The following is an 11,501-nucleotide window of genomic DNA, read 5'->3' as shown; positions in this document are numbered from 1 at the left end:
TGTACATATCAAGTACAACCTATGGACTTGGACGAGAAGGTCTGGCTTGAAGTCTCTGCTCTAATTCATCCCAAAGGTGTTCGATTGGGTTGAGGTCAGGGCTCGGTTCCTCCACCCCAAACTCGCTCATCCATGTCTTTTATGGACCTTGCTTTGTGCACTGGTCCAAATTATTTGGTGAATGGGGGATTTTGCTGTGGGGGTTGCTTTTCAGGGGTTGGGCTTGGCACCATAGTTCCAGTGAAGGGAATGCTTAAGGTGTCGGCATGCCAAGACAATTTCATGCGCCCAACTTTGTGGGAACAGTTTGGGGGTGGCCCTTTCCTGTTTCAACATGACTGTGCACAAAGCAAGGTCCTTAAAGACATGGATGAGCGAGTTTGGGGTGGAGGAACTTGACTGACCTCCACAGAGTCCTTACCACAACCTGACAGAACAACTTGGGATGAATTAGAGTTGAGACTGCAAGCCAGACCTTCTCGTCCACATCAATGCCTGACCTTACAAATGCGCTTCTGGAAGAATGGTCAAACATTCCCATAGACACACTCCTAGACCGCTTTTTCATCTCTGTGGTGGAGCTCGGCCTAAAAGGTGAAGGTATTCTTCCAGCACCACGTTTACCTGGTGCATATATACACGGTTGGTTGCTCCTCTGCCCACATTATGCATATGCTGCCATGGAGAGGCACCATTACGGAAAGGTAAATATTCAACTTTGTTATTTTTCAGCACTGCCATAAACTGATTTTGTTCTTAATCTTTCTCGACCAGCCCTCGTGCCAGTCTGGTGGAGCCAAGGCTGGGACAAAGAGTGGGCAGGAGGGGCTGATGCACTTGGCAAAGAGGCGCAAGGGAGCAGAGAATGGAGGAATGATAATAAACCTTTTCTATGGCATGCGTTACTAGTGGGGGAGGGGATGCAGTTCTACATACTTGCCCTGAGTGATTGATAAACCTGTCCCGCTACTGGGTGGAGCTGAACGTCTTCCTGTGTGGTGGCAGGTGCTTTTGGCCAGACCCTCATGGTAGACATGTCTCGGGCCATCAGATCCTGCACTGACGTTCTCCGTAGCTCTACCCTCAGATCCAGCACTGACATTCTCTGGAGCTCCATCCTCAGATCCAGCCCTGATGTTCTCCATAGATCCACCCGCAGCGCCAACACTGATTTTCTCCATAGCTCTACTCTGATGTTCCCTGGAGCTCCACCCTCAGATCCAACATTGACCTTCTCTAGAGCTCCACCCTCAGATCCCACACTGACGTTCTCCGGAGCTCCACCCTCAGATCCAGCACTGACGTTCTCTGGAGCTTCACCCTTAGATCCAGCCCTGATGGTCTCAATAGATCCACCCTCAGATCCAGCACTGACGTCCTTCGGAGCTCCACCCTCAGCTCAAGCACTGACGTTCTCTGGAGCTTCACCCTTAGATCCAGCCCTGATGGTCTCAATAGATCCACCCTCAGATTCAGCACTGATGCTCTCCATAGCTCTACCCTCAGATCCAGCACTGAAGCTCCACCCTCAGATCCAACACTGACGTTCTCCATAGCTCCACCTTCAGATCCAACACTGACCTTCTCTAGAGCTCCACCCTCAGATCCAACACTGATTTTCTCCATAGCACCACCCTCAGATCCCACGCTGACATTCTCCGGAGCTCCACCCTCAGATCCAGAACTGACGTTCTCTGGAGCACCACCCTCAGATCCAGCACTGACGTTCTCCGGAGCTCCACCCTCAGATCCAGCACTGACATTCTCCATAGCTCTACCCTCAGATCCAGCACTGACGTTCTCCAGAGCTCCACCCTCAGATCCAGCACTGACGTTCTCCGGAGCTCCACCCTCAGATCCAGCACTGACGTTCTCCGGAGCTCCACCCTCAGATCCCACACTGACGTTCTCCGGAGCTCCACCCTCAGATCCAGCACTGACGTTCTCTGGAGCTTCACCCTTAGATCCAGCCCTGATGGTCTCAATAGATCCACCCTCAGATCCAGCACTGACGTCCTTCGGAGCTCCACCCTCAGATCAAGCACTGACGTTCTCTGGAGCTTCACCCTTAGATCCAGCCCTGATGGTCTCAATAGATCCACCCTCAGATTCAGCACTGATGCTCTCCATAGCTCTACCCTCAGATCCAGCACTGATGCTCTCCATAGCTCTACCCTCAGATCCAGCACTGAAGCTCCACCCTCAGATCCAACACTGACGTTCTCCATAGCTCCACCTTCAGATCCAACACTGACCTTCTCTAGAGCTCCACCCTCAGATCCAACACTGATTTTCTCCATAGCACCACCCTCAGATCCCACGCTGACATTCTCCGGAGCTCCACCCTCAGATCCAGCACTGACGTTCTCTGGAGCACCACCCTCAGATCCAGCACTGACGTTCTCCGGAGCTCCACCCTCAGATCCAGCACTGACATTCTCCATAGCTCTACCCTCAGATCCAGCACTGACGTTCTCCAGAGTTCCACCCTCAGATCCAGCACTGACGTTCTCCGGAGCTCCACCCTCAGATCCAGCACTGACGTTCTCCGGAGCTCCACCCTCAGATCCAGCACTGACGTTCTCCGGAGCTCCACCCTCAGATCCAGCACTGACGTTCTCCGGAGCTCCACCCTCAGATCCAACACTGACCTTCTCTAGAGCTCCACCCTCAGATCCAGCACTGACATTCTCCATAGCTCTACCCTCAGATCCAGCACTGATGTTCCCTGGAGCTCCACCCTCAGATACTACACTGACATTCTCCGGAGCTCCACCCTTAGATCCAGCACTGACGTTCTCCGGAGCTCCACCGTCAGATCCAACACTGACGTCCTCCGGAGCTCCACCCCCAGATCCAGCGCTGACGTTCCCTGGAGCTCCACCCTCAGATCCAGCACTGATATTTCCTGGAGCTCCACCCTCAGATCTAACACTGACGTTCTCCATAGCTCCACCTTCAGATCCAACACTGACCTTCTCTAGAGCTCCACCTTCACATCCAACACTGACCTTCTCTAGAGCTCCACCCTCAGATCCAACACTGATGTTCTCCATAGCGCCACCCTCAGATCCCACGCTGACGTTCTCCGGAGCTCCACCCTCAGATCCAACACTGACGTTCTCCGGAGCTCCACCCTCAGATCCAGCACTAACATTCTCCGGAACTCTACCCTGAGATCCATCCAACACTGACCTTCTCTAGAGCTCCACCCTCAGATCCAACACTGACGTTCTCCATAGCTCCACCCTCAGATCCAACATTGACGTTCTCTAGAGCTCCACCCTCAGATCCAGAACTGATGTTCTCCATAGCTCTACTCTCAGATCCAGCACTGATGTTCTCCAGGGCTCCACCCTCAGATCCAGCACTGACGTTCTCAGGAGCTCCACCCTCAGAGCCAACACTGACGTTCTCCGGAGCTCCACCCTCAGATCCAGCACTGACATTCTCCGGAGCTCCACCCTCAGATCCAGCACTGACGTTCTCCGGAGCTCCACCCTCAGATCCAACACTGACCTTCTCTAGAGCTCCACCCTCAGATCCAACACTAATGTTCTCCATAGCTCCACCCTCAGATCCAACACTGACATTCTCTAGAGCTCCACCCTCTGATCCAGCACTGACATTCTCCATAGCTCTACCCTCAGATCCAGCACTGATGTTCCCTGGAGCTCCACCCTCAGATACTACACTGACATTCTCCGGAGCTCCACCCTCAGATCCAACACTGACGTTCTCCGGAGCTCCACCCCCAGATCCAGCACTGACGTTCTCTGGAGGAGCTCAGATCCAGCACTGACGTTCTCCGGAGCTCCACCCTCAGATCCAACACTGAGGTTCTCCGGAGCTCCACCCTCAGATGCGGCACTGACGTTCACCGAAGCTCCACCGTCAAATCCAGCACTGACGTTCTCCGGAGCTCCACCCTCAGATCCAGCACTGACGTTCTCCGGAGCTCCGCCCTCAGATCCAGCACTGACGTTCTCCGGAGCTCCACCCTCAACGCGTTCAAAATATTTCACATCTTTACGGAGAACATTTGGTCGCATTAAAGTATATCTCCCCCTTTTACAAATCTTCCCCGAAGATGAATTCTATAGATTGTTGAGATCCTAGAACAGCTTATTGCAGTTCTGACCTGCGTCTGTCATGTAGATACTGATAATGTCACAGCAAAGAGGTGGTGGGAGGTCCCACTCCTTTAATATCTACATGAATTCCTTCCCCTGTGCTGGAGACTTGGAAAGCATGTCACCAAAGTGCATTCTCCTTTTTTCAGGGGATGTCAGGAATTGGAGTTCAAGCTCTGTGCCGCCTTCTGAGAAAGGCAGCGAACCAACCAGACACACACTGGGGGGGATTCGGGTCTCTGTACAGGGTGGAGTACTGTTGCCATGGCTATGAAGAGGTAACAATTGAATATTGAAGCTGCAAATGGCAAGTCTGTAGTGGCTTCTGTAGGAAGGTGGAGCTGTCATTTAAAATGTCATAAATAGCTGCAGACCTGCAAATCAGCAGCAGGTGGCGGTAAAGAGCGGAGCGCTATGCTATATCCAGCTCCGCCCATCTGTGCCTCACTATTGGTAAATTAGGTCGACAAGGGCGGGCCCATCCTCAGGTGTGGGAGTGGTAGGTGAGGAGGCGATGTCATCCTAAGTGTGTGTGTATTCCGGAGGGGCGTGGTCAATAACCCATCCTATCAAAGTTAGTTTCCTAAATCCCTCGTGCTGTAATCCTACCCCCCTGTGGGCGGGGTCATACACCGTGGCTGATATGTTCGGAGGGGGCGGGGTCACACAGCGTGGCTGATATATCCGGAGATCCGCGGACGGCGGAGCGATGATCGGCCGGTCTGCGATGGCGATGAGGACGGTGTACGAGTTCACGGGGCGCCTCCTGTCCGGGGAGACGGTGGGGTTGGATCGGTACCGGGGGAAGATCCTTCTCATTGAGAATGTGGCGTCACTCTGAGGGACAACCGAGAGGGATTACCGGCAACTCAACCGGCTGCAGAGCGACTTCCGGGACCGCATCCAGGTCCTCGGCTTCCCCTGCAACCAGTTCGGGCACCAGGTGAGCGCCGGTCCCCGGCCATACTCCCCCCCCCCCCCCCCCCCATTCCCCGGCTTCCCCATCCTCCCCCAGTCCCGGCCGTCCTCCCCGTCCCCTGGCCTCCGTCCTCCCCGTCCCCTGGCCTCCGTCCTCCCCGTCCCCTGGCCTCCGTCCTCCCCGTCCCCTGGCCTCCGTCCTCCCCGTCCCCTGGCCTCCGTCCTCCCCGTCCCCTGGCCTCCGTCCCCACTACTTCCCCCCCCCCCCCCCCAGTCCTGGCCGTCCCCTGGCTTCACCACTCCTCCCCCCAGTCCCGGCCATCCTCCCCGTCCCCTGACCTCTGTCCACCCCGTCCCCCGGCTTCACCCCTCCTTCCCCCAGTCCGGCCATCGTCCCCTGGCCTCTGTCCACCCCGTCCCCCGGCTTCACCACTCCGTCCTCCGCATCCCCTGGCCTCCGTCCTCCGCGTCCTGCTTCACCCCTCCTCCACCCCAGTCCGGCCGTCCTCCCTGTCCCCTGGCCTGTCTTCCCATCCCCATGGCTTCACCCCTCCCGGCCGTTTTCCCCCATCCCCATGGCTTCACCCCTCCTCCACCCCAGTCCCAGCCGTTCTCCCCGTCCCTCCGGCTTCACCCCTCCTCCCCCCACAGTCCCAGCCGTCCTCTGGCTTCATCTCCTCCCCCATCAGTCCTGGCTTTCCTCCGGCTTCACCCCTCCCTGACCGTACCCCCCTCCCCCTTAGTCCCCGGCTGTCCTCTGGCTTCACCCCTCAGTCCCCGGCCATCCACCCCCATCACTCCTAGTTGTCCTCCCCATCCCTCGGCTTCACCCCTCCCCCTTGGTCTCAGGCTGTCCTCCCCATCCCCAGCTTCACTCCTCAGTCCATGTCCTCTGGCTTCATCTCCTCCCCCCATCAGTCCTGGCCATCCTCCGGCTTCACCACCTCAGACTGCGCTGTCCTCCCAGCTTCATTCCCGGCTGTCCCGGCCGTCCTCCAGCTTCATTGGCTGGAGGATGGAGATGACAGGCAGGGGCAGGAATCTTCTTCTGTCATTGGTGACTGGAGGAGACTGTCATCCTCATGCCTGATCACTGAGCAGCCAATCCGATTTCATTCCTTGTCTGGTTAGTGAAGGTGATTGGCTTCTAAAGGTCTTGTTGACTGGGGGGGGGGGGGCGCGATGCTTCTACTCCCCCCCTCAATCCACAGTGCCACTCATCCACCTACATATTGCTCCTCCATTGCCCCCCCCCCCGATTCCCTTCAAATGGGGGCCCCTTATAGAACTCCCCTCCCCATAGTACTCCCCATTTTCTCACCCCCCCCCCAATAGTATTCACCTATCAACTCCCCCATAGTACTTGCCATTATCCGATCTCCCCCCCCCCCCCCCCGCACCATGTACAATCCAATCTGTCTGTGGTGTCTGATCTCCTCTCTCCTCCCGCAGGAGAACAACTCCAACAAGGAGATCCTGAACTCCCTGAAGTACGTTCGGCCCGGAGGCGGTTTTGAGCCGGAGTTCCCTCTCTTCGAGAAGTGCGACGTCAACGGGGATAAGGAGCTGCCGCTGTTCACTTTCCTGAAGTCGGCTCTCCCCTCCCCCAGCGATGACCACGTCTCCCTCATGACCGACCCCAAGTGCATCATCTGGTCGCCGGTTCGCCGCAACGATATTTCCTGGAACTTTGAGAAATTCCTCATCGGGCCGGACGGCGTTCCGTACAAGCGATACAGCCGGCACTTCGAGACCATCAACATCCGTCCGGACATCGAGGAGTTGCTGAGCGCGAAGAAATGAACGCCGCGCGGTGATGGCGGCCCCGTGACGCTCCGGAGGGTCCCGCTGGACGCAGACGTCGCCTGCAGCCGTTTACTCATGATGCTCCACCTTCAAAACGAGAAGAGGCGGAGCTGATGTTCTGTAAATTGTCTGTAGGAGGCGCTGTGGTTGGTGGGGATTGCTTTGGGAGGGTCACTTTGTATCCAATAAATGGAATCTAAGTCATGTGATCCTGTTTCTCGTTGTCACTTACTATACAGAACTGCTGGTGCCACCATCGGCTCCGCCCTTTTGGAGGGCAGGAAAATTAAATTTGTTTTTTTTTTTGTTTTAAGAAAATGCATGTAGTGTTGAGCCCGCCTTCTCTGTGTTGAGCCCGCCTTCTCTGTGTTGAGCCCGCCTTCTCTGTGTTGAGCCCGCCTTCTCTGTGTTGAGCCCGCCTTCTCTGTGTTGAGCCCGCCTTCTCTGTGTTGAGCCCGCCTTCTCTGTGTTGAGCCCGCCTTCTCTGTGTTGAGCCCGCCTTCTCTGTGTTGAGCCCGCCTTCTCTGTGTTGAGCCCGCCTTCTCTGTGTTGAGCCCGCCTTCTCTGTGTTGAGCCCGCCTTCTCTGTGTTGAGCCCGCCTTCTCTGTGTTGAGCCCGCCTTCTCTGTGTTGAGCCCGCCTTCTCTGTGTTGAGCCCGCCTTCTCTGTGTTGAGCCCGCCTTCTACCAATTTGAAGTTTCCCTTAACCACTTATCCTTAGGTAGACCTCCATATGATCGCCTGGACTTTGGCGATATCTGGATGGATGATGGGTCCAGCTGCAGGCATCCGTCAGATATCGTGGCATGTAAAAGTGATCACAGCGGCTCTGCTATGTGACTGGGGAGCCGGGGAATGAATCTGCTGCTGGCAGCCATTTACCATAGAGCTGGCCATGGACCAAATGGTCCCTGGCCATCTCCATCACCCCCGGAGGCGACGCGATGTCACTTCCAGCACCGTCAGATTTAAACCTTGCCTCTCAAACCCCCCCCCTCTTCCCCTTGAGCTCGAAAGCCTGAAATCAAAAAATCTATCTCAAGCTTTCCAGCGTAGAGGAGAAAGAAATGTCGGCACTTGTAGACCCCTGATCTCTCCGTAAAGAGTACCAATCAAGCCCTATTCCAAGAGATGTTCACATTCCTTGTAATAGGAATAAAAGTAATCAGAAAATGAAAATATTATAAAAAAAATAAATTGGAATAAGATCAAAAAAATTAAATAAATTTTTATCACCCCATCCCCTGATGCTCGCATACAGAAGTAACCGCATATGTAAGTCGTGCCCACCTATGTAAACTGCATTCAAACCACATGAGGTTTCGCCCCGCTCATTAAAGTGAGAGCGATAATTCTAGTGCTAGATCTCTATCTCTAAACATGTAACCTGGAGGTCATAGGAGTTTTTGTTCGATTTAATGGTGAAACACCCAGTATAATTGGCACCACATCTGTAAATAAGGAATGGGGGGGGGGGGGTTATTGGTGCTAAGAAAAAATTAAATGGTAATGAGAAAAAAATTGCAACTACGGTAGTATAGAAACTTTTTTTTCCACTTTATTTTATTTAAAAATTGTTAATTTTTTTTAACAATTTTTAAGTAAAATAATAAAGGAAGAAAAGTTTCTATACTAGTTACAATTTTTTCTCAACTGTAGAAACCTTTTTTACTTTACTTTTATTTAAAAATTGTTAGTTTAGTTTTTTTTTTTTTTTTTTTTTATTCAACAATTTTTAACTAAATAGAAATAAAAAGTAAAAAAATATGTACAATTCTCTCTCATTACTATTTAAAATTTTTCTTAGCGCCGTTAAAATCCCTTTCCCATCACCCCCATTCCTTAGTTGCATGTAACCTGGAGTTTTTAAGTACCGAAGTTTGTCGCCATTCCACAAGTGTGCTGAATTTTAAAGTGTGATGTGTTGGGTATCTATTCACTTGGCGTAACCTCATCTTTCATATTATAAAAAAAATAAAAAATTGGGGTAAATAGTGTGTGGGTTTTTATTTTATATTAATAAATCTATATCTTTTTTTTTTTTTTTTTTTAAATCCCCTTTCAAAAATTCCTGTGCAAATACTGTGTGACATAAATTGAACGACCACCATTTTTTTTTTCCCTAGGGCAGGTGGTCTCAAACTGGTGGCCCTCCAGCTGATGCAAAACTACAAGTCCCATGAGGCATTGCAAAGCTGACGGTTACAAGCATGACTCCCGCAGACAGAGGAATGATGGGACTTGTAATTTCACAACAGCTGGAGGTCTGCTAATTTCATATCCCTGCACAGTGATATGCAGTTGACCTCCAGCTGTTGCAGAACTACAAGTTCCATGAGGCATAGCAAGACTCTGACAGCCACAAGCATGATGCCCAGCGGCAGAGGCATGATGGGGCTTGTAGTTTTGCAACAGCTGGAGGTCTGCTAATTGCATATCCCTGTCCAAGGACTTTCTGATCAGCAATTGTCCCGGGTCAGTGAGCTGGGAAGTATTGGAAGCCAGGGGATCAGCATGACAGTACTTGAAGACGAGGAGCTCAGCGGTAGTCGTGGCCTGGATGAGAATCCTGCAGAGATCAGAGGCCGTGTCTGCGGCTGATGAGACACAAATGAGGTCCGCTCCACCGATGCTAAATGTTTTGGTGGAGCCGGCGGTGATGTGGTTAAAGTGTCCTCAGCAGACATTGTTAATCTCCTTTGGAGTGGAATCTGTGGATTTCCTCCTGAGGCCTCGGATTTGTGAGTCACAATTCCTTCCTGGAGGAGCCGGCGTCACCATGAGTCAGCGCAATGACTGCCAGCAGTGCAGGGCGACCGTACATAACAGGAGCTGGGTGCCTGTCCATGCTGGGAGGTGTAGTTCTCTCGGTTGGGGGAGGGGATAGGGTGTCTGTACATGTTGGGAGTTGCAGTTGTCCATCAGTTGGAGGAGTGCAGGGTGTCTGTCCATGCTGGGAGTTGTAGTTCTCTCTCTGGAGGAGGGTAGGGTGTCTAAGAGAAAACTACAACTCCCAACATTCTCGGACACCCTGCCCTCTTCCAATTGATGGACTACAACTCCCAACATGTACAGTCAACCCGACTCCTACAACTCATGGAGTGCTAAAACTCCCAGCGTGTACAGACACTCTGCCCTCTTCCAAATGATGGACAACTACAACATGTATAGACACTCTGCCCTCCTTGCGTTGGTTGTGCCAACTCATAGTGACTGCGCCTCTTTTGAGAAGAAAATGATAAATCCCTAGATTCCGATCTGAAGGAAATGTACATTGAATGAGATATCCCCTCCCCCCCGAGGCCTCGGATTTGTGCGATTCACATTTCTCGCGTTCTTCTCAGAGGAGCCGGAGTCTCCATGCGTTGGCACAACCACTTGTGAGGAGGGCAGAGTGCCTGTACATGCTGGGAGTTGTAGTGTTCTCTCACTTATAGTTGGTGAGGTTGAAAAAAAAAAGACACAAGACCAACCTATGTGTGTGATTATATGTCAGTATTGTGTATAATTATTCCTGTGTAACGACACATTCTGCGACCCATCACAGTTTGCTACGGAAGTGACGTTCTGTCGCGGCCATCTTGCTACACCCCACACTCGTCCACAGTAAGGATACACTGAGAAGGGGGAAAGTGGACATCTTGTTACACCCGCCGGAGTTTTGCATTTTACACGTATTTAACAGAAAGTCCGTTTCTATAGTGAAATGCAGGACTTACAACTCGTCTGACTGCTTAGATCTTGAATTTTAAAAGCAGCGGCAACCCGGCTCATCTCACAGGTTTGCTAATCTGACAGAAATTCGCTGCTTTTAAAATTCAACATCTAAGCAGCCAGACGGAGTTGTAAGTCTGTATGTCACTATAGAAACTGACTTTACTGTTATAAATACTTGTAAAATGCAAACTCCGGTGGGTGTAACAACATGTCCGCTTTCCCCCTTCTTAGTGTACGCTTACTGTGGACGAGTGTGGGGTGTAGCAAGATGGCCGCAACGGAACGTCACTTCCGTAGCAAACTGCGATGGGTCGCCGAATACAGGTATAACCCACTTTTAAGTACACAATGGGGTTTATTTACTAAAGCTGGAAAGTTGCGAAATCGGGCTCTGCATAGAAACCCAATCAGCTTCCAGGTTTTATTACCAAAGCTTAATTGAAGAAGCTGGGGTTAGGCTGGATTCCCACCTGTGTGGTTTTAGGCTGGATTCACACCTGTGCAGTTTTAGGCTGGATTTACACCTGTGCAGTTTTAGGCTGGATTTACACCTGTTCGGTTTTAGGCTGGATTCACACCTGTGCAGTTTTAGACTGGATTCACACCTGTGCGGTTTTAGGCTGGATTCACACCTGTGCGGTTTTAGGCTGGATTCACACCTGTGCGGTTTAAGTGCTTTTTTGCATTTTGCAGATTTGCACTACAGAACGTGTGCCATAGGAAACCATGTTAAATGGACTGTAGTGCAAATCCGCAAAATGCAAAAAGCACTAAAACTGCATAGATGTGAATCCAGCCTTGGAAGCTCATTGGTTTCTATGCAGAAGTGAGCCTGATTTTGCACTTTCCAGCTTTAGTAAATAAAACCCCATTGTGTACTTAAAAGTGGGATATGCCTATATGTTGTTACACCTGCGCTACCATGTGT

The 11,501-nt window shown here is 51.8% G+C and overlaps 2 protein-coding genes across 2 annotated transcripts; both read left to right on the top strand.

The window, feature by feature from the left end:
- Positions 1-4,794: 4,794 nt before the first annotated feature.
- Positions 4,795-7,066, top strand: GPX1 (glutathione peroxidase 1). Its single transcript, XM_077465231.1, has 2 exons — positions 4,795-5,076; positions 6,504-7,066. The coding sequence occupies exons 1-2, from the start codon at positions 4,843-4,845 to the stop codon at positions 6,852-6,854; spliced, it is 585 nt and encodes a 194-aa protein (XP_077321357.1). The 5' UTR covers positions 4,795-4,842; the 3' UTR covers positions 6,855-7,066.
- Positions 5,113-6,435, top strand: LOC143955140 (uncharacterized; the record flags this gene model as incomplete). The annotated part of the gene is made up of 1 exon (XM_077465229.1): positions 5,113-6,435. A coding segment is annotated over one exon (1,029 nt), but the record flags the coding sequence as incomplete, so codon positions are not given.
- Positions 7,067-11,501: the final 4,435 nt, after the last annotated feature.

The sequence above is a fragment of the Lithobates pipiens genome, unplaced genomic scaffold (genome assembly GCF_037356315.1).
Source record: "Lithobates pipiens isolate NorthernLeopardFrog02 unplaced genomic scaffold, aLitPip1_a1.2 Scaffold_319, whole genome shotgun sequence".
NCBI lineage: Eukaryota > Metazoa > Chordata > Amphibia > Anura > Ranidae > Lithobates > Lithobates pipiens.
This window is presented reverse-complemented; position numbering and strand designations above follow the sequence as displayed.